Genomic DNA, 24,670 nt, shown 5'->3' on the forward strand with positions numbered 1-24,670 from the left:
CATCCCACACACTATTTAAGGGCCGATAATATCAGGACATATATACACACATCCCCCTGAGGAAGCACCGTTAGCAAAACGCGTGTTGGGGTTCATGTGAAGCACTGACTACTACTTTTTCCTTGCTGCTATGGGTAAGGTTGTTGGGTACAAACGATATCTTGAGGCACTGTCACTTAACTTACACTTAGGTGACTTTGCATATAATAACTGCAAGCAAAGTTCAAAAGTCTTTTCTATGCGAATAAAGACCTTCACCCAGTCTTCATTCCTGATTTACCAATTTCTACCTCTCTTCCAGCAGTGACTGAACGCTTGATGACGCTACAAAAGATTCAAGAAAAGAATGTTGAGCGAGTGCACGATGTTCAAAAACAATTTAAACAGGCTGCTAATAAACAATGGAAAGCAACTTCTGCTTTTCCAGTGTGGCTTTAAAGAATAAATAAAAATAGCTTAAATAAGCTTAACCCCTTAAGGACACGGCCAATTTGAGTTTTTTAATTTTCGATTTTTCCTCCCCATATTCAAAAAGCCCTAACTTTTTTTACTTCTTTGTCAACATAGCCATATAAGGGTTGTTTTTTGCGGGACAAGTTGTAGTTTTTCATGGCACCATTTATTGTACCACATAATTTACTGGGAAGTTGAAAAAAAATTATTTGTGGGGTGAAATGGGCAAAAAACAGCAATTATGCAATTTTTTGGGGGGTTTTGTTTTTATGGAGTCCATCAGGCGGTAAAACCTACATATTCACTTTATTCTACAGGTTGATACGATTGTTTTTTTGTTGCCATATTCTGAGAGCCCTAAATTTTTTCTTTTTCCATAAATTTAGTGGTGTGAGGGCTTACATTTTGCAGGGCAAGCTGTAGTTTTCACTGATACCATTTTGGGGTACATGCAACTTTGATCACTTTTTATTCTTTTTTTTGGGGGAGCTAAGGTGACCAAAAAAACAGCAATTTGCATGTTTTATATATATATCTTTTTTTTTTTACGGTATTCACTGAGCGGGTTAACCAACACTATATTGTGATAGTTCGGACATTTACGGACACGGCGATACCAGTTATGTTAACATTTATTTTTTTTAACATCGCTTTAGGGGAAAATGGGAAAAGGTTTTTTTTTTTAACTTTGAATACTTTATTTTTGGAACATAAAAAAACTCTTTATTTAACAGTTTTTTACTTTTTTTTATTAGTCCCCCTAGGGGACTTGAAGCAACGATTGTTGGATCGCTTGCATGATATACTGCAATACTAATGTATTGCAGTATATTGTGATTCAGACAGTCTCCTTTGAAGCCAAAGTGATCTTTGATTCCGTCCGTTGCAGTGAGGTGTCGGCTGTATAACACAGCCATCACCCACTGAGTATGGAGAGAGCTCAGCCATACTTCCATACTTCCCCTTAATGGCTGTCACGTACTAGTACGTGACATGTCGTTAAGGTGTTAAAATTAATTTAAAACTTCCTGAGGATATAAGGTGCATCCTGGTTTCCATTGCTCTCTCTTTAAACCATTTCAAGAAAATCCTTTTAACGGATGCAATTAGCCTCCTCCATCACCAATGAATGTGCAAGGTGAAGATTAATATATTAGATCTTGCACTCTAGAATCTATCAGAAGCTGTAGTGCTCGATCCAGTGAAAGGGGTGTGGCTCTGAGGAGAATTCTTGGAAACCAGAAGAAAATATTCATGCTCCTAGGCTGACAAAATAATTTCATCAGAGATATTCTAGCAAGCCTGCCCCTAGGATGTCCAGAGGACATCCTGGAATCAGGGGAGTATTGTCAATATCTCTGGTCAAAGAGTCATCAGGGACGTTTGACAGGTCCACTGCGGAATCTGTTGTTTAGCTTCTCTTGATTTTTGTCAATCTTTTTTCCTTGCCTTTATTACCTGATTGGTTTGACCTTTTTGGTTTCCTATGTAAGCCTGGACCTTGCACTTCCTCCTTGCCAGAGTATAGAACTTCCTACCTCTAGTCAAGTTACCTGTTGCTTCTCTACACACTGTTGGTGCTTATTTGTTTACCGAACTTAAATTGTTTCCTGACTACATCTGTGCCTCATGCTACAAACTCCTGCCGCTTATCGGTGTACCAAATTTGTATTGTTTCCTGATGAAGTCTCTGCCTTACACTACGAACTGTTGCCACTTATTTGTGTATTGAACTTGCATTGTTTTCTGTTCCTGTTTGAGACTCATGTTACAAATTGTTTCCGCTTTTGTTGCCGTTTATCTGTGTACCGAACCTGCACTGTAACTTCACTACGCTTGCTATTATCCCCCTTCTGTCTGATTGTTTCAGCCACTGGGCTCTGAATCTACTATAGACATTAACACTATTCTTACAATGGATAAGACCACCTCTTGGAACAAATGAATTCACCTCCTTGATCTGTGAACCTTTTCCTCATCATACACTCTACTCATTGTATCACTACAACATCTGACTGATGATTCCAACGAAGGACTCAATCAGATGACCCGACAGGGAAGATCAGTTGGCCAGACTTAGATATAGCAGGAAAGGAGAATTGACCAGACTTTGAAGTGACATGGGGGGACAGCTGGCCAGGTCACAGCAATAATGTCGGCTACTATGGGCAACAACCAATAGCTAGAGGCACCAAAGCACAGTATTCCTCAGTAGTGATAGAAATTCAATGGTGTCTGAATACCATTATTTTGACATTGTCCCTTAAATCCAGGTGAATTATGGGAAATTAGTTGCTATCTGGGAATACTAGAGATGTAGGCATGAGCAAATGGTTATCAGATGTGCTCTCTTTACTTCAATAATAGCCCGCCAAGCTACTACACCTGCTGTTATATAACAGCATTTCCAGGCGCCAGACTTTATAGAATTTTAGCAAAGCAAATGACCTGTAAAATGTAGGACAAAATTACAATTATTTTAGTATAGTTACTGTAAAAAATTATGTTTTTGTCTCCTCATGTCTGGTGTGTTAACTAGACTGCAGGTAATTTACATTCACAGTGATATAATGTTAGGTGCCCACAAACGCCAATGGCTGCCTTATGATGTTACATTGCCAACGACAAACATATCCTTCAGCTATTGGGGGGTACAGACATGTGACATGTCACTATGAGCGTAACATCACTGTGTACTAATGAATATAGCACACAGACGGAGAACAGCGGAGGGAGACAGAAGAAGAATTCCAATAGTAAAGGTTGCTGAGCTTGTTGAAAAGTGGATAATGCCTTTAAATAAATGAAATCAGGATAAGGTGACTAGAGTTAAAAACGGGTCTGTAATAACAATATTCACATTTTATGAAATGTAGAAATACAAATTTCTCTACAAATTTGAATAACTATGCCTTATAATCGCACATTGTATGTTTTTTGTATTTTACTGTGCTGCCCTTTATGAAGTGAGTCATATTATGAGCATCATGTGTGTAATTGTGGAAGCAGTCACAGAATAATGTAGGCCACATCATTACATAGCACATTATTCTATGTCACAAATCATTTTTTGACTCACTTAAATTGCTATCCCTGGAACAATGAAAGCAAAGAATTTGTGATGGAAGTTGGTATGAAAATATCGTACTCACTTTCAATTAAGAAATATGCCTTGCATTGCTCCCATTAAGCTTTTCTTGCCTTTTCTAGATAATCACCTATTTTACATTGCCTTGTTTTTTGCAATTTAGATATTCAGTAAAGCATGCTTGGGGGAAAGGAGGGGGCTGAGCGCTGACACTGAGTGGCTGCTTTTGCAGAGAGCTTCTGCTGTTGGGCTCATAGACACAGAGACAGCTCAGCCAGTCAGCTAGTGATGCTGTTGGGCTCATAGACACAGAGAATGCTCAGCTAGTCTAAGGCTGGACTCTTTAACATAGCCATCCTGTCATCTACTGCTACTGCTGTTGTTGCCGCCTTGTCAAACACTTGCAGAACCTTGGGGAGGGTGTATGAGACTATCTGTAATACAGCAAAAGAGACAGAGCCAAGCAGGTTACTTAGAGGAAGCATACTATTCACTATGGCATCCAACTTCAATGATATTGTAAAGCAAGGCTATGTAAAAATCAGAAGCAAAAAGCTTGGGGTAAGTCCTAATTCCACACTATATGCTTTTTTGCTTCTTTTATCTTGCTTGTTTTACTAGATTGTGCCGTACAGTTTTGTGTGACAGGCAGCTACTGTACTATCTTTAGCTACTCCAATGTACACTGTATATTCCATGGGGAGGAATGAGATGGAGAGATGATTTGTGTACAGCAGTATTGAGATCATCTGCATGTATACAGCAATTGCTCTGATATTCATAGGGACAGAAAAGAAAAAGACATTCAGCCTTGTTGTGCATGTTTTGCTGGCATCACCTGCTCTGTATGGATCACTGTAACATTCCCTCTAAGTCTTATATTGCATCCCAATGCCAAACACAACAGACTGATTATCTGGTTTGGATTCAGGGGAATAACCTTGCCAGACTCTTCTAAGCTTTGCACTGTGTTGCTGTGGACATTAGTCCCTGAGTGGATTAAGCATAGTCTGAGGAATGGACCCACATGGGAGTTTTGTACAGTGGATAACCGCCTGCTATTTGTTACTTTGCATTGTAAGGATTAACTGAGAAAAGCGCGGATTAGTATTGTAAAAAGTATAAAGGCTGCAGAATATTAAAATTGAATTTAAGATTTATTTCATTGAGATAAATGTTGTTACCTTTGGCGGCAACCCCCACCCCCACTTCATATCTGACTGATCCTGAAAAGTATCACTGGTCATGCATGGAAACAGCTTAATATTTAATTGGATAAAGTAGTTGGTTACATCATGTAATGTGATAATATTTATTTATATATATATATATATATATATATATATATATATATATATACATATATATACACATATATATATATGTACACATATATATATATATATATATATATATATATATAGTATGTCGCTAATTCCAAGATTCTAATGAGCAAGCATTGTGTTCAGCGTGTCTGCTTCTATTATAGTCATTGACTTTAAGCATCCATAAACAATGGATGAGGGATGAACATGTTTTGCTGAACTGAAAAGGTAGACACTAATGCTGTGATGGTTATCTTATCTCGGGCACATGGCTGAATGATTAAACATCAGAGTTGGACTGTATGATGCCAACAGACAGACAACAGCAGGCTGGAGGCATAGTCTAGCACCTGTGTTATCTGGAGAACTCCTGTCAAATAATGAACCGCTTCCCCAAACTGTCTCAGATAAGCCAGAGTCACTCAGAAATGAAAATTCCTCAAGTAGCTTGGATCTTAACAGGATCTCTTATCACTAAAATGAAGGATTTTAACAGTGACATAGGAACTTGTCAAAGTACACAAATTGCCCATTTCTATGGTTATTTGTAGTTATTTGTTTCTAGTTTGTTGTCTTGACTGGCTTATTTCTATATATTTCCTTAGACATATGTATTCTTGATGTTACACTTTGGGTTTAATGTTAATATTATACATCACTATTGCAGCCACATATACTTATTACGATCCTTCATTTCATATGGTTGCTGTAATGTTTTACAATATAAGTCATAAATCTGTAGCATAAATAAATTGATATATATGCGAAAATTGGAAAGAGATAAATGTCTATTTTTGAATGTTGGCTGTTTAGTTAGTTTTTAACATGTGTGAGCTACAGCCAATTCCATATGTTCATAATAAAAACCCTTCTCAATTCTAGAGACTTGATGAATGCCATTTTTATGCTTTTGAATATGTAAAGTAATATATGGTTGATTTAGTGTTGATTTTACTCACTAACTTTTGATTGTCTTGCTTTGTTTTTACTACAACCACAATGAACAACAAAAATATTTCAGATTTTTGAGCTTTATACATTCTGAAAAATACTGTATCGGTAAACTTTACATTTTTGAAACAATTGTGGAAAACTTCCTTTAGTATTTTCCATTTTTGCAACATAGTGTTCTTTTGTTCAGTATGTTGTTTTTTTTAGAGAAAAAAAATAAGTTTGCCTTGTTATTAAATGAATTTCGTAATGATGGAAAATGCAGAGGAAATGCAGTAAATACTAAGTACAGGCTGAAAAGACTTTATTTCACTTTCAGAGATTTATCATGGTGTGTTTGTCATAACATTACTGAATCTAATCACCATTCCATTCAATGAAAACATTATATGTCTAATTAATGCAAAGCAATGAACAAAATAAGCAAATGGTTTAATCAAATTGTGTTCATTTGTAAAACTGATTGAATGTTTGTAACTGGCATTATGAAGAGGCAGTTGTGGCCTGATATAAGTAACTACTGGCTCTGATATATTGCTCATCCATTAGGTTTACACTGGAAGCCAACTTTTGGTCCACTGATGATTGGTTTATCTACACTCTATGTTTTTGAATGGAATTTGTCAATGATGACACAGAAAACTATTTCACAATATGCAAAGTTCCTGACCGCATTGTGTCAATGTGTGCCTACTGATTTTTTCAAATATTTTTAGAATCAGAATGTCAAATCACTATGAAAAACTAGCAAAATATATTAAAGCATTTGAAGGATTAAAATAATATTTTTTTTCAGAACTAGTACAAATAAAGCCATGATAATGTGATGTGTCTTTCATTTTATTAATCAAGAGATTAATTTTTAGGACATGCTAATCTAAGCAGAAGATTTTATGCTATGTCATACCAAGAAATGTAGGTGGCTAATAGCATTTTAAATGTCAACGGGACAATAAAAAGTCCTATAAGCTGAAGGCTTTTAATTAGCCCTAGACAGATATTCCTCCATTGAGACAGATGCGCTTTTTTCTTCCTATGTGCCTGTGAGCAATGGAAGCTCAAGATATACTGACCTATTGTAACACGTTATATTTAAACTACATTACTGGATTCAGTGTTTTAAAATCAACTGTAGAGTATACTCAAGGATGAGCTGATGACAGAATGAAGTGCATTATTTCATCTGCTGTGAAAATCAGTGACTCACAGGCTTTATTGTTACAGGGATGAATCCTTTTCACTTTATGTCTTACTTAATAGAAAAGATCACCCAGGTTACTAAAATGGATATAGAATCAGGACTCTACAGTGCTAAATGTATAGGCTTAATGATACATTCTGTGTAACCTTTAGCCGCTGTTTTGTCCATTGCAAATTATTAGGGTTAGCCCATCCATCTACCTATTATAGTGAAATAAAAAGCACATAAAGATGAAAGATTACTATTAGGTTGATAATTTTAATGAAATGCATTTAACAACCTTTCTTGTATCTTTAACCCTAGCCTAAGGCCCCTTAGTGACCACCAATACGCCTTTTCACGTTGGTCACTAAGGGGCCTTAGGCTAGATCGCTGCCTTTTCACGGTGGCCTAGTCTAAGTCCAGCACGGGTGTCCCCTGCAGGCTGGAGCCGGGGCTCTGCTGTCTGGTGACAGCTGGGCTCCTGCTCCAACACCCGCGATCGAAGTTTACTTCGATCGCGGCCGTTTGACCTTTTAAATCCCGCCGTCAATTTCGACCGCAGCATTTAACTTGTTTACAGAGGGAGTGAGCACCCCCTGTCACCGATCGGCGGCCCGCAAATGCATGCACGGGTCTCTGATGGGGTGTCATGGCAGCCGGGGTCTTGATAAAAGCCCCCAGGTCTGCCCTGGACAGATTTACACTGACAGGCAATAATGCTCTGGTATACGAAGTATACCAAAGCATTATAGAAGCGATCAGAAGATCGCACAGTAAAGTCCCCTAGTGGGACTAATAAAATAAGTAATAAATGTGAAATAAAGATTAATAATAAAAATGACAGTAAAAAAATAAATAAAACCATTTTTTCCATAAAAAGTGGTTTTATTTAGTAAAAGTGTAAAAAATTAATAAAAGTACACATATATGGTATCGCCGCGACCGTAATGACTCAATTAATAAAGTTAATATGTAGTTTAAACCGCAAGGTGAACACTACAAAAAAAAAACGCAAAAAGCAATGGCGAAATTGCTATTTTTTTCCATTGCCCCCCAAAAAAGTCATAATAAAAATGAATCAGTAAGTCCCATGCACCCCAAAACAGTACCAAACAAAACTACATCTCGTCTTTCAAAAAACAAGCCCAAAAAATCACTACATTGATGGAAAAATAAAAAAGTTACGGCTCTTGGAAAGCAACGATGCAAAAACAAATAATTTTAGTTCAAAAGTGTTTTTATTGTGCAAAAGTCGTAAAACATAAAAAACCTCTACATATGTGGTATCGCCGTAATCGTACCGACCCATAGAATAAAGGTAACATGTTATTTACGCTGCACAGTGAACGGAGTCAATTTAAAACATAGAACAATGGTGGAATTTCAGTTTTTTTTATAATCCCCCCAAAAAAAGTTAATAAAAGTTAATAAAAAAATTATATGTACCCTAAAATGGTGCTATTAAAAAGTACAACTAATCCCTCAAAAAACAAGTCCTCATACAGCTATGTAGATGAAAAAATAAAAAAGTTATAGCTCTTTGAATGCGACTATAGAAAAACGAATAAAATAGCTTGGTCATTAGGGCCTAAAATGGGCTGGTCACTAAGGGGTTAAGGGGTTGTGCCATCAGGAACGCACCTTTTCTTGTTGTGACAGACTTCAGCTATCCATGTAATATGTGGATGGGCATTCATCTAAAAAGACGCCATATAGTACTATATTGCCCCTGTCAGAACTTCCCCTGGCAAAATCAGTCTTTTGGTAATGGTCTTGGAAGTCAGACCCACGGTGACTAGTTGATCACCACAATGGCTCTAAGATTAAAGGGGTTGCTTGTTATGAGAGAATCCCTTTAACCCTTTTGGTGAAATGTGCCAAAAACATAAGGCGCTCCCACCAAGGCCCTCCCCCATTGGCCCTCCACGATGCAACCACTGGGTGCCAATGGGTTGCTATGGCAGCTGGGGCCTAACAATGACCCCCATGTCTGCTATTTTAGTCCACCTATTAGGCTCTGCCTAAGAGCATGCCAGTCAGAGTTATAATGAGAGGCATAAGACACTGCAATACTGAAGTATTTCAGTGTATTATGTGAGCGATCAACTGATAACTTAGTCTAGTCACCTAGTGGGACTAAAATAAAATGTAGAAACAAGTCAAATAAAATGTTTAATAATATAAAAGAAAGAAAAAGAATGAAACACAAAAAAACTTTTTTCCCATTAAAAATTCTTTATTATGTAAAAAACTGAAAATAAAGTACACATAATTGGTATCACTGCATCTGTGACTAACCGAACTATAAAATAATCATGTTATTTAACCTGCATGATGAACACAGTAAAAATACAATGCCAGAATTGCTGCCTCACACAGCTGTATCGATGGAAAAATAAAAAAGTTATGGCTCTCAAAATAAGGGGACACAAGAACAAATTATAATTTTTTGAAAATTATTTATTGTTTAGTGCAACATCAATATTTTTTATACATTTTGTATCGCCGTAATCGTACTGACCCACAGAATAAAGTTAATAAGTCATTCATATCGCACGATGAATCCCAAAAAAACAATGTTTTTTTCAATTCTACCCGCCATAAAAAATTAATAGACATTTTTCAATACATTATATGTACACTTAAATAGTGCCAATAAAAAATATAACTTGCCTTTCAAAAATCAAGCCCTCATATGACTATGTCAACTGAAAAATAAAAAAGTTATGACTCTCAAAAAGCGGGATGAAAAAACGAAAAAACAAAATCTGTGTCATGGAGGCAAAAACTGTCTGCGATGCCAAGGTGTTAAGAAAGTTATGCGATAAGAAAGTTTGTATCAGGGGTCCTTTACTTTAATAGACAATAATTTGGAGTGGGGGATAATAATTCAAATTACACAGTGTGTTTATTATGTCTGTGTTAACACCTACCCGCACGAGTAAGTAACTTTACGTCGTTGCGGGAGGTTACTTCCAGCACGAGGACGTACAGTTACTGAATCGTTCCCAGTGTACACAGCCGGTGTCTGTGTGGTCGGTGGATTTGTACAGATCCACCGATCACATTGTTATAACTGTAAAAAGTTTTTAAAACCGTTCCCGGGACTCGTAGTTAAGTCCGGGAATGGTTACAAAGGTCCCCCTACCTTCCCCCATGTCCCACGTGACCGGCAATGGATAGCTGCTATTGGTCCATTTCCGGCGAGAGCTGTGATTGGTGGGTCTGTTCAGACCCACCAATCACAGTGCACTTTTAGCCAGGGAGGGGTTAAAAATGCCCCCCCCCCCGACAGCTTACACATGTCAGTCACCGGCAACGGACCCGTAAAAGCGGTCCAATGCCGGCGATCGATGTGATAGGTGGATCTGTACAGATCTGTACAAATACACCCATCCTCCATAAAAGTTAGGAAAAGTTTTGAAAAGTTTTCAAAACTGTTCCTGTACTCCCACCATCACTCCCCCATGTCCCTCCCCCACTCCCCCATGTCCCTCCCCTCTCCCCCATGTCCCATGTGACCGGCAATGGACTGCTGCTATTGGTCCATTGCCGGCGAGAGCTGTGATTGGTGGGTCTTTTCAGACCCACCAATCACCGTGCATTTTCTTGCAGGGCGGGTGAAAAATACAGGATACAGGCTCTGATCTCTTAGTTTGTGTTTAGTAGTTGGAGAGATCAGAGCCTGTATCGTGTAGTCAGTGAAAATAGAGAAAAACCCCTAATTTTCACTTCCCCTGTTCCCCACTGCCTCCCAGTGTATAAGGGAGATATTTTTTCTTTTTTGATCACAAATAATTTGATTTAGTTCGTAGGTAGTTGCTCGTCTATGTCAATTTGTCGCGTTAGTTAGTCAGTGTCAGTCAGTGTCCATTGTCAGTTAGTCTGCGTCAATCCGTTGTCAGCGTCAATCCATTACTGTCACTCGCGTCACTTGTCAGTAAGTGTCAGTTAGACAGCGTCAATACATTATCAATGTCAATACGTAGCGTCTGAGTCAGTCAGCCTCAGTGTCCGTTAGTGAGTTTACTAAGTGCTATAAAACAAAAACAAAAAAATATTTGTTAGACTTTGTTACAGTTCTCTGAGCTACGTGTATGTAAACACTACATATACATATATATATATATACACATACGCACACACACAAACCCAAAATGGCAGCAAGACTTTACACCGCTGAAGAGGCGTATGCCATGATCGCGTCCGATACGGACTCCGTGAGTAGTGAGGAACCACAGTTCTTTCTCTCATCCTCCTCCTCCAGTGACAGTGAGGAACCTCCTCGTAGTCGCAGGAGGGTTAGTGCCCAGGTTCTGCCTGACCCTGAAACTGCCGATCTGCCTGACCCTGGTACAGTCAGCAGTGATTGGTCAACCCCAATCAATTACACCCCCCAAATCCCAGAATTTACTGCTGCGGCAGGCATTCACGTACAGACAGAAGGGCTGCCTATTATTGGATTTTTCAAATTATTCTTTACAGACAATTTGATCCAGCTCATGGTTAATCAAACCAACATTTACGCCCAGCAGTTTATTTCGGAACACCCCAACGCCTTTCATGCTCAGGCCAATTGGTGGCCACCGACTAATTGTGAAGAAATGCACAAGTATTGGGGGTTAGTCCTCAACATGGGTCTCACTAAAAAGCCTGAAGTGAGATCCTACTGGTCCACGGACATTCTATATCATTGTCCGCTGTACCGCAATAATATGACCAGATCCCACTTTGAGGCCCTCCATAAATTTCTTCACTTTAGTGACAATTCCCAATGCCCCCCTGCGGATGACCTAAACTTCGATAGACTTTTTAAAATTAGGCCCCTCATTAACATTTTATCCCAAAATTTTTCATCAGTCTACACCCCTCAAAAAGAAATATCTATAGATGAATCCCTGGTGCACTTCAAGGGCAGGCTGAAGTTTCACCAATATTTACCAAATAAGCGCGCCAGGTACGGGATAAAAATGTACAAGCTGTGTGAATCGGACAACGGATACACACACGCTTTCCGGGTTTATGAGGGGAAGGACAGGACAATTCAGCCCCCAAATTGTCCCCCCCGTCCTGTGCACAACAGGATAGATAGTGGGGGACCTCCTGCACCCACTGCTTGATCAGGGGTACAACTTGTACTTGGACAACTGGTACACAAGTGTACCCCTGTTCAAATGTCTAAAAGACAAAAAAACAGTGGCATGTGGGACGGTTCGAAAAAATCAGAGGCATCTTCCCAAGACCCTCATCAGCCAATCCCTGCAAATTGGCGAAAGCAGGGCATTGCTGCAGTATTGGAATCCTGTGTCTCAAATTTGGAGACAAAAAAGTGGTCTGTATGCTGACATCTATACATGACGCCAGCTGCACCCCTGTCACCACACGTGGATTCAAATCATCCACGATGAAGCCTGTGTGCATTCAGGCATACAATAAATTCAAACCAAAAAAATACCAACGAAAGGAATAAAATAAAAGTAGTGCTTAAACGGTCACCATTAAACTGTAAAACACCATTGCTAGCTGTGTAAATGGCACTATATTGTATCCTGGGTATTGACCAAGATATACTTGGTGCATCGATCAATGATTAACATGAGAAACTACCAAGAAAGAATGATCGACTGAGGCACATAAAGATACAAAGAATATACAAATTTTATTAAATAAAGACATTAAACAAGTTAAAAAATGGAAAGGAGGATAAGTCACACAATAAAAAAGACGTCAAATCAATCATGAGCCAGGTATGGTTGTTTTCTCAGCGTGTTATAAGTGAGCATGATATTGCAGCAGCAAAAAGGTAAATAGAGTCAAGCCAGACTGTAGAAAGGGGGTCAAACCAGACTATAATGGATATATGGCTGTATATGGTAAAATGGTGGCGGTTCCTAGGTAAGTATAAGCATAATATACACCGCAACCAATTTACAGAAAGTGTAAGAGAATATGAAGAACCAATTTCAAATACAGTCAAAGGATGACAAACAGGATTCAATGCAGGCTGCTACAGAGAGACAGAGATTGTTTGGACATACCAGTGGACATTGTAAAATGTGGATGAGACGTCTGCACCCGACGCGCGTTTCGGCAACTGCCTTCGTCCGGGGTTGGGGTCTAACTACTCGTGCCCTCTCTTATATGATACGCATCCCAGGTGTTCTGAGTTGAAAGGAAAGAGGTAGGTGTGGCCGGATGGAGGAAAACGGCGTCTGATGCGGGGTACAAAGATGGCGCTGCCCCACTTCCTGTGCCGCTGTCTTCAATTGGAGTAGGCTGTGGGGGGCACGGTCAGTCCTCGCTGCCCCACATCCTCTCTGATGACGCGGCACAGGAAGTGGGGCAGCGCCATCTTTGTACCCCGCATCAGACGCCGTTTTCCTCCATCCAGGGCACAGAAAAGGTGCCGTGTCTGCACAAAAAGGGGTATCCGTAAGAATACCACATATCAGTGCGACACTTGCCCATCTAAACCCGGACTGTGCATGAAGGAGTGCTTCCGCATCTACCACACCTCCCTGGATTAAAAATGTTATACTTTTAAAACCCCCACCCCTTCCTTTATCATTCTGGTCTTTTACCCTTTTTTAAAATTGGACACTCTAAAAAAAAAAAAACTCAATATACCCCTAGATGAATACCTAATACTCTAACAAATGTGTATGATCTGCACGATTTTTTCAGGCCTATGCTTGTGGCCAAAAATCATCCAAGTAAAAATAAGGCCTCAAAACCCTTGTGATGCTTCTTCACTTCCAGGCACTGCTAAGTGTCCAGACAACATATTTAGACCACTTTGGGGCTATTTCTAAACTCAGAAGAAAAATCCCAATAAACATTGAGGTGTCTTCCTGCACTTACATGCTGTGTCTGAAAAATCTGTCCTATAAATAACGCATTTGTGAAAAATTTAACATTTTATTTTTAATGGCAGACTTCTACTAAATTCAGCCCCAGAAAATATGGGGTAATAAAAGTGATCACACACCTAGATAAATTCTTTGAGGGGGGCAGTTTCCAAAATGGGGTCACTTCTTCTGGTGTTTCCACTGTACTGGTACCTCAGGAGCTCTGAAAATGCGACATGGCACCCGAAAACCTTTCCAGCAAAAGCTGTGCTTCAAATGGTTCTCCTTCCCTTCTGAGCCCTGCCGTGGGTCTAAACAGCAGTTTATTACCACTTATGGGGTATTGCCGTAATCAGAAGAAATTGCTTTACAAATTAGGGTGTTTTTTCTCCTTTATTCCTTGTAAAAATGAAAAAATTCTATGCTTTTTACGTAAAAAAAAGTAGATTTTCATCTTCACTAATTCCACTAAATTCTGCAAAAAAACCGTGGGGACAAAATACTAACTATACCTCTAGAAAAATTCCTTAAGGGGTGTAGTTTTCAGAATGGGGTCACTTTTGGGGGGTTTCCACTGTTTTGGTCCCTCCAGGGCATTGCAAACATGACATGGCACCAAAAACTATTCTAGCAAAATCTGCGCTCCAAAATCCAAAAGGCGCTCTTTTGCTTCTGAGCCCCGCTGTGAGTCCAAACAGCAGTTTATTACCACATATGGGATATTGCCGTAATCAGGAGAAATTGCTTTATAAATGTTGGGGTGTTTTTCTTTTTTATTCCTTGTAAAAATGAAAAAATTCTATGTTTTTTCAGAAAAAAAGTAGATTTTCATCTTCACAGACTAATTCCACTAAATTCTGCAAAAAAAACTGTGGGGAAAAAATGCTAGCTTTACCCCTTTAAAAATTCCTTGAGGGGTGTAGTTTCCAAAACAGGGTCACTTTTGGGGGGTTTCCACTGGTTTGGCACCACAAGACCTCTTCAAACCTGACATGGTGCCTAAAATATATTCTAAAAAAAAGGAGGCCCTGAAATCCAGTAGGTGCTCCTTTGCTTCTGAGGCTGGTGCCTCAGTCCATTAGCACTCTAGGGCCACATGTGGGATAATTCTAAAAACTGCAGAATCTGGGCAATAAATATTGAGTTGCAATTCTTGAGTAAAACCTTCTGTGTTACATTAAAAAAATGTATTACAAATGAATTTCGGAAAAAAAAATTACAATTTGTAAATTTCACCTGTACTTTGCTTTAATTCCTGTGAAACGACTAAAGGGTTAATAAACTTTCTGAATGCTGTTTTGAATACTTTGTGGGGTGCAATTTTCAAAATGGGGCATTTTTTGGGCACTTTCTAATATATAAGGCCCTCTAAGCCGCTTCAGATCTAAACTGGCCACTGAAAAAATAGGCTTTTGAAATTTTCGTGAAACCGTGAGAAATTGCTGCTAAAGTTCTAAGCCTTGTGACGTCCCGGAAAAATAAAAGGACGTTCAAAAAATTATGCAAACATAAAGAAGACAAATGGGAAATGTTAACTAGTAACTATTTTGTGTGTTATTACTATCTGTTTTACAAGTAGATACATTTAAATTTAGAAAAATGCAAATTTTTACAAATTTTATGTAAATTTTGGTGTTTTTCACAAATAAATATTGAATTTATCAACCAAATTTTTTCGCTATCTTAAGTACAATATGTCACGAGAAAACGATCTCAGAATCGCTTGGATAGTTAAAAGCATTCCCAAGTTATTACCACATAAAGTGATACATGACAGATTTGAAAAAATCATCTGTGTCCACAAGGCCAAAACAGGCTGTGTCTTAAAGGGGTTAAACCAAGGTTAGAGATAGAGATGGTTAGAGATAACTAGAATGTGACAGGGTCTACCACATGTCTCTTAAATAGACACAAGTTACATAAATGCCATGATTAATACTGCATGGCACAGGTGAACTGAGCAACACTGGCATGGTTTTATCCTTTATGTCTTATATTCTATTTGCTATTTTCTATAATTTAACATTTTCTGGATCCTGGTGGTAAGTACGGTAGCTCTATACATTACATAGTTACATAGTTTGTACGGTTGAAAAAAGACATATGTCCATCAAGTTCAACCAAGGGATGGGAAAGGGGAAGTAAACAATTTCTACACATAGGAGCTTATATTTTATTGTTCTAGGAAATTATCTAAGCCTTTTTTAAAGCCAACTACTGTCCCTGCTGTGACCAGCTCCTGCGGTAGACTATTCCATAAATTCACAGTTCTCACAGTAAAGAAGGCTTGTCGCCTCTGCAGGTTGAACCTTTCTTCTTCCAGACGGAGGGAGTGCACCCTTGTTTTTTGAGGGGGTTTTACATGGAACAGGATTTCACCATATTTTTTGTATGTGCCATTCATATATTTATATAAGTTAATCATGTCCCCCCTTAGTCGTCTTTTTTCAAGGCTAAATAGGTTTAGTTCTTTTAATCTTTCCTCATAACTTAGATTCTCCTTGCCCCTTATTAGCTTCGTTGCTCGTCTGTATTTTTTCTAACTCCAGGGCATCCTTTCTATGAACTGGAGCCCAGAACTGATATGCATATTCTAGATGAGGCCTCACTAATGCTTTGTAAAGTGGTAATATTACATCCCTGTCCCGTGAGTCCATGCCTCTTTTAATACACGACAATATCTTGCTGGCCCTTGAAGCAGCTGATTGACATGCATGCTGTCATTTAGTTTGTGGTTTACAAGTACATCCAGATCCTTCTCAACAAGTGAATCCGCCAGTATAGCTCCCCTAGGACATATGATGCATGCAGGTTGTTCGTACCCAGGTGCATAACTTTACATTTATCTACATTAAAATTAATTTGCCAAGTGGACGCCTAAACACTCAGTTTGTTTAAATCTGCTTGCAATTCATGAACATCTTCCATAGTATGAACTATATTACATAGCTTGGTGTCATCTGCAAAAATAGAAATAGTGCTATTAATCCCATCCTCTAGATCATTAATAAATAAGTTGAATAATAGTGGACTCAGCACGGAACCCTGGGGTACACCACTTATAACCGGGGACCAGTCAGAGTAGGAATCATTTACCACAACTCTCTGGATACGGTCCTTGAGCCAATTCTCAATCCAATTACAAACTATACTTTCTAAACCTATAGTCCTTAATTTACCCATTAGACGTCTATGAGGGACAGTGTAAAATGCCTTTGCAAAGTCCAAAAACACTATATCCACAGCGGCCCCTCTGTCTAGGCTTCTGCTCACCTCTTCATAAAAACAAAATCAGGTTGGTTTGACAGCTTCTGTCCTTAGTAAAACCGTGCTGGCTGTCACTTATAATACTATTTATTGTCACATAATTCTGTATATAGTCCCTCAATAGCCCCTCAAACATTTTCCCCACAATCGATGTTAAGCTTACTGGTCTACAATTACCCGGGGAAGACCTAGAGTCCTTTTTGAAAATAGGCACCACATTTTCCCTGCGCCAGTCCCTTGACACTATACCAGTCACTGGAGAATTTCTAAATATTATGAAGAGGGGGACAGAAATAACTGAACTAAGATCCTTAAGAACTCTAGGGTGTAACCCATCTGGTCCCGGGGCCTTGTGTACATTTATTTTATTTAATTTAGCTTGCACCATATCTACTTTCATCCAATTTAGTATATCAACTGATATATTAACAGCACTGGCACCAGGTACATCAGCTGCTCTTCTGTTGTATATACAGAGCTGAAGAACTCATTTAGTAACTCTGCCTTCTCTTGATCCCCTGTGACCAACTCCCCATTACCACTTTCTAGGGATCCTACATATTCAGACCTTGGCTTTTTTGCATTTATATACTTGAAGAGTTTTTTGGAATTTGTTTTACTATCCTTGGCCACCTGCCATTCATTTTGTATTTTTGCTGATTTTATTACCTTTTTACAGATTTTATTAAGCTCTTTATATTTTACAAAGGCTACAGCTGTACCCTCAGATTTTTATTTTTCAAATGCCCTTTTTTTGTCACGTATTTCCCTTGTTACAGAAGGTGTAAGCCATGGGGGGCTTAATTTTAGTCGTTTATACTTGTTACCTATAGGAAAAAATGTTGCACTATAATTACCCAAAGTAGATTTGAAAATCTCCCATTCATCATTTGTACCATTATTTGACATTAGCTCTTCCCAGTCTATGTCCTGAATTGCAGCCCTCATCCTGGGGAAATTGGCCTTCTTAAAATTAAGTGTTTTTGCCCTCCCAGCCTGTGTTTGTTTTTTACAGTATAGTTAAAATATAACTATATTATAATCACTGTTACCGAGGTTTTCACGAACATTGACATTCCCAAAAAGCTCTGCATTATCAGAAATGACCTCTAGTCGGGTCTTCCACAAACTGGCCCATAAAATTTTCCTGCAACAGGTTGAGGAAATGTCTCCCCTTTGCAGTTGAAGCCGAACCATGACACCAATTAATATCCCGGTAATTAAAATCTCCCATTATCACTACAGTACCAGCCTGTGCAGCCCGCTCCATCTGTTTATATAGCTGACATTCCATCCCCTCAGTTATATTGGGGGTTTATAGATTGCACCAAAAGTAATTTTTCAGTGTTTACCACCCTTTGTAATTCCACCCACAAGGTTTCAACCTCCTCACAATATTCACCCTCTAATGTCTCATTCACACTCACCTTCATATCGCTTCTCACATAAAGACCACCTTTCCTATTCGCCCTGTCTTTCCGAAACAGTGTAAAACCCTGTAGATTTACAGCCCAATCATGTGAAGAGTCTAGCCTTGTTTCAGCAACACCAACTATATCTATATTTTCTTCCAGTACCAATGCCTCCAGCTCCCCCATTTTGCTTGCTAGACTTCTGGCATTTGTGAACATACACTTTAACTTGCCTTTAAATGTTTCACTTTCAGTATCAGAAATGTGATTATTTGACATTATTTGGGCATTTTTATTTTCACTGCTGTTTAGTAACGAAAAGATCTTCTTATCTTGTTGTCTAGTCCTCTCCCCACAGTCTGTTTCTCCCCCCACCAATATAGTCTGACCCCTCTCCAACCTAACTACCACTTTATTTTCTACATTGGCCTCCGTCAGCCCTAGTTTAAATACTCCGCTACCCCAGCTAGAATTCTCTCCCCCAGCACAGCGGACCCCCTTCCATTTAGGTGCAAATCATCTGCAGAATACAGTTTGTACCCCAATGAAAAGTCAGCCCAATGCTCTAGGAACCCAAAGCCTTCTCCTCTACACCAAGACTTAAGCCATGCATTTAACTCCCTGAGCTCCCGCTGCCTTTCCTGTGATGTGCATAGCACAGGCAGTATTCCTGAGAATACTACCTTGGAGGTCCTTTCCTTCATGTTGTAGCCTAGTTCTTTAAAATTATTCTTAAGGCTCCTCCACCTACCATTTATTCTGTCGTTGGAACCCACATGGACCACAACAGCTGGATCATCACCAGCACCTCCCAGCAATTTGTCCACCCATTCCACCACATGCCGAACCCTGGTACCAGGGAGACAGCAAACCATTCGGTTGAGGCCGTCTTGGCGACAAATTATTCTATCCGTCTTCCTGATTATAGAATCCCCTACAACTATCAATTGCCTTGCCTTACCTGCATTACCATCCCGCTGACTACTAGCTGGGCTGTTCTCCCGGCTGTTAGGGTGATCAGTATCCACTAGGGCTGCCATTTATGAGACCGGCACCCTCGCATCATCACGCAACTTGGCAATTTTGCTTGGAATGTCAGAATCAGGATTGGCCTTCCTTTTCTTCGACCCCTTTCTACTGCCCCTAACTACATTAACCCAGTTACTTGCCTAATCCTGCTCACCCATGTCTTCTAGTTCTACCCCACTAACTGCATGCTCCGTGAGCAGCAAGCGCAGCTCAAGATTGTCTATCTTCCTCAGTGTTGCATTCTGCTCCTCCAGATCGCTAATGCGAGCTTCCAGGTGAACAACATGCTCACATCCGCCACAGAGGTATTCACCCTGGAACTCCGGCTCCAGTCGTGCATACATATGGCAAACTGTGCACTGAAGAAAACCTCCCATCTTGCTATCCATTATCCGAGTTACAACAAAATAGTGAACAATTGTCAAAGTAAAAGAAAAGAAGAGTACTTACTGGGGCCTTAACTCCTCTTTTTCAATCCGGTTTTATAACTCCACTTATATCACAAGCCACTTAATTCACCAAGCTCAGAACAGAGCCAAGCTCAAACTGAGTTCTGCAGTCTAATTTATATCACCTGAGACCAATTAACCCCTCCCCCTAGTCACCTGCTCAGCTGGAACGAATCTGCATGGAAAAAAAAAAGGTTTTAAATTGTGTCAGTTTTCGCTATCTTATATTTGTAAGCAATCAATTAAGTTCTCACAAAGATTCACAAACAGAGAAATACAGCAACAAAATACAGAAATACAGCAACACAATCCAGTTTTATAACTCCACTTATATCACAAGCCACTTAATTCTCCAAGCTCAGAACAAAGCCTATTTGGTAAATATTTAGGTCATACAGAAACACAACTATCTGACCTGTTGCCTAATGTGGTTAATCGTTGCATGGCTGCCTCATAGCTGCAAAATAAAACTACTGTGGTCATAGAATTGTCGTTCCAACACAGTTTGCCATGTAGACTACAATAAAATGTTTCTTTGTGTTGAAAATAAAGCTACTTGACATGGACTTTACAGTATATGGTCACAAGAAGACACTATCCCATTTCCTTGGTTTGACATATATTAGTCTATGGACGAAGCTCTGGGCGCTATGTCTTTTGTATTTTGTCTCTGAGATCTTCAGATCGACAAAGGTTTTCCTATTGAAATTGATGAAACTGCTTACACATGTGCATTATAGTTTCATGGCAGAACCTGTATTTACATTTAGAAATAAAAACAATTCCGAGATAAATCAATATTCCATTTTTTTCCGCCAATCGTGAGACATGCATATATTGTAATTGTAAGTATTGTATTTCTATGTAATTTTACTATTAGATTAGAGGCAAGTTTTTCTGCCCATTTCTACCACATTTAGGGATAGTTCAACTGTTTGTAAGATAATCCCACTATCAATGTCCCTCAGGGACCAGCATCTGAGAAAGGAAGAAGGAAAGAATGACTACAGTAATAAAGACAGAGGTATTTAACATTGATTTTTGTTTTTTTACAGCCTCATATTTCACCACTTCTTTTCCTTCTTAAGTCCTGTTTCCTGACAACCACTGATAGTCGGGCCAGATGAAGGGCATTATTGGCACAGAGCAGCTATTTTATGGGGCCTCCTTCTCACCAGTTCCTGTCCATTGTCACACATGCTGACCACACACAACCTCTAGCCCTTCTGTAACCTCTTCTTAATAGTAACACTCTTAGGTCCCACTCCGTGCCAAAATCAATATCAAATCCGGTGCCAATCTGCATCCCATACATGTGAATGTGGTTTCTGGAACCCTGTTCACATGTTCTGGAAAATGTCCGCAAGGATTTTTGTGCAAACCAAGAAAAAACAATCAGCCATGGAAATACGTAACATGTTACCATGCTCGGAAAAGCCGAGGGCTAGCCCCATTGAATCACAATGGTGCTATACATCGTGCAAATCTGCAGCACACCCACAGCACATTTTAAGTAAATCTGACAGAAATTCCTCAGTAACCTGTAGTAATTATGTGTCAAACACGGCATGTGTAAATGGACACTTACACGCTAATCCTCAAAATAACTATATTGAAAATATGAGGAGTGTTTAGGAAAAACAAGTCCGATCCATGGAGGCCTCACCTCACAATATACAGGACTCAAAGGATCTGCTGCTAATGTCTTGCTGTCAGATACCACACATCTTCATACACCTTCATAAGTATTGTGAAGTCCATGCCTAGATGGGTCAGAGCTGTTTTAGTGGCACGAGAGGGACCTATACAATATAAGGCAGGTGCTTTTAACGTAAATGCTGATCTAAGCTCATATCTTTACAATCAAAGAAAATAAACTTAAGTCAAATAATATGTCAGCTTTGATCAGTCTTCAGGAGAGAGGAGCTGTAGACTGAGCTGACAGCAATGGTCCTTTTTACACCGGCCAATTATCGGGCAAACGAGCGTTCACAGACCGCTCGCACTCGATAATTACCCTATGTAAACAGGGCAACGATCAGCCGATGAACAAGCAAACGCTCATTCATCGGCTGATTGTATAGCTTTAAAGGAACAGTGTCATCACAAATTATTTTTTTATATGTTAAAGATGTTAGTGCTTTATTAAAAACGTTTATATTCATTTGTGTGTTTGTGTTTTACTTTTTCTTATTTTTACACTTTTTCTTCCCTATGGGGGCTGCCATTTTTTGTTCCATTTCTGTCTGTGTCGATTAACGACACATACAGACATGGAATACGGCAGCCACAGTCCCATAGGGACTGCGAACGGCTCCCGTCCCATTGACTTCAGTGTACGGCGTCTGTGTGGGAACTGCGCATGCTCAAAAAATGGCGACACACAGCGTAGGAGGTTACACCGTTCAAACCCCTCGTTTATCCTGGCACTAGCCAGGATAAAGGAGGGGGGATGCTGAGAGCTCACTAGAGCGAGGGCTTTTAACCCATTGTTGCAATGCTGCAATTTTGGGAATAGCTCCATCTAGTGACCAAAAATGGGTAGTATTATAAATTAGAATTAATTTATAATATTTCCTGACTATTTCCTGACTCGTGAAAAAAATATAAAAAATTTGAACAATGTTTAATCACCCACACACTAAATGTTTAATTTTTTTTAAAAAAACATGTTTTTCTGGCAACACATTCCCTTTAAATGCTGAAACTATTATCGTTGTCGGCAGCACATCTCCCTGGGAGATGTGCTGCCAACATGATAGATATGTATGGGGACGAGCGATCGTAGTAATGAGTGCTCGTCCTCATACTAGCACCTAGTGAAAGGAGAAAACGAGCGCCGATCAACGGGACAGCTTGCTTGCTCCTTTCACAAGGAGCTATTATAGGGATGAGCGCCCATTACTATGATTGCTCGTCCCCGCACATTTCTATAATGTCGGCAGCATGTCTCCCTGTTTAGGGTATGTTCACATGCACTGTTTTCAGACGTAATTCAGGCACTTTACGCCTCGAATTACTCCTGAAAAAACGGCTCCATTACGCCTACAAACATCTGCCCATTGCTTTCAATGGGTTTTACGATGTTCTGTTCCCACAAGGTGTAATTTTATGTGTCGCTGTCAAAAGATGACGCGTAAAAAGACGCTCTCGTCAAAGAAGTGCATGTCACTTCTTGGAACGTTTTTGGAGCCGTTTTTCATTGACTCCATTGAAAAACACCTCTGATAACATCCGTAAAATACGCAGCGAAAAATGCGAGCTGTTAAAAAACGTCTAAAAATCAGGAACTGTTTTCAGGTGAATACAGCTCCGTAATTTCAGACGTATGTACTCCTGGCAGGATAAGATCCTATATCTAAGATTGCAGAAGATAAAACATCATAAATTCGAAAAAATCAATACCCCAAAGGAAGCCGTAAGGGCGAAAACCAGGGTTGGGCGAAATTGTTTGGTGTGCCGCTTATGCCTTTTTATCTATTTTATTTATTTTTTTGTGCCAGGAGATATCTATATATTAAATTATTCTCAGTTTTAATTTCAATTTGAGATAGAATAGGATCAGAAGAGAGGCGTTGTTTATTTTGTGTATTTTCTATGTTTTATCTAACTTTAATGGATGCACCATCTTAAGCAAGAAAAATTGCAAGCTTTTTCAGTTTTATATAAAGGCCCTATTACACAGGTCAATGATCGGGCAAACGAGCGTTCGTATGATCAGCTGATCTGCTCTTTTATGCAGAATTAAAAATCATCTTTGTCGGCAGCACATCTCCGTGTGTAATCAGGGAGAAGCGCTGACGACATGATGAAAATATATGGGGAAGAGCGATTGGAATAATGAGCGCTTTTTTGCTCCATGCGATAGGAGCAAACGAGCGCCGATCAACGAGTTTACATGTCGTGCCATGTAATAGTACCTTAAGTCTTACACATTGTTGTTAATGAACTTTAATTAAGACACAATTGTAAGTTTTTGCCCATGAACTGCTAATTTGTGGTTCTACCAATTCTTCCTATTCGGTTCAATGTAAGACTTTGAATGGGCCCATTCAATTTTAATTTATTTACTCCCCAGCAATACAAGTAAACTTGCTGTGGATCATTTCATTGCTGCATGATCTGATTATGCTTCAGTTTGCAAACAGAGAGTGACTTACATAGATCAGAGGTGGCCCCATTGCACATATCATGTGTAAAGGATCTGCCAGACACAGCTTCTGTGTCGACGCCCGTGGGTAATCAGTCTGCACCTGCTCCTAAGTCTGAGAGAGTGACACAATCTTCTACCAGTCAGGCTGGGAGGCTGAGGAGTGGGAGAGCCTATCACAGCCTGGTCAGACGGAGCTAGCTCCCGCCCTCTGTCTATTTATACCTGCATTTCCTACTCCTCCTTTGCCTGTGATTCTTTTCTGTTTCCTGGCTCTGCTGCTCCTGGTATGATTATTGACCTTGCTTCATTTTTGACCCTGACTTTACTGACTATGCTCCTGCTCTGCGATTTGTACCTCGTGCACTCCTGGTTTGACTCGACTCGTTCACTACTCTTGTTGCTCACTGTGTTGCCGTGGGCAACTGCCCCATTTCCCTTAGCTTCTGTGTACCCTTGTCTGTTTGTCTGTCGTGCACTTATTGAGCGTAGGGACCGACGCCCAGTTGTACGCC

The 24,670-nt window shown here is 39.6% G+C and overlaps 1 protein-coding gene across 1 annotated transcript in view; it reads left to right on the plus strand.

Annotated features, from left to right (window-relative positions):
• Positions 1 to 3,799: 3,799 nt before the first annotated feature.
• DOK6 (docking protein 6) overlaps positions 3,800 to 24,670 on the plus strand; it is a 600,408-nt gene continuing 579,537 nt past the window's right edge. Inside the window, exon 1 of the mRNA XM_075828380.1 lies at positions 3,800 to 4,102. Within this exon, the coding sequence (XP_075684495.1) occupies positions 4,037 to 4,102 (66 nt within the window). The 5' untranslated portion in view covers positions 3,800 to 4,036. The remainder of the gene's footprint in view (positions 4,103 to 24,670) is intronic.

This window comes from Rhinoderma darwinii, chromosome 5 (assembly GCF_050947455.1).
Source record: "Rhinoderma darwinii isolate aRhiDar2 chromosome 5, aRhiDar2.hap1, whole genome shotgun sequence".
Lineage (NCBI taxonomy): Eukaryota > Metazoa > Chordata > Amphibia > Anura > Rhinodermatidae > Rhinoderma > Rhinoderma darwinii.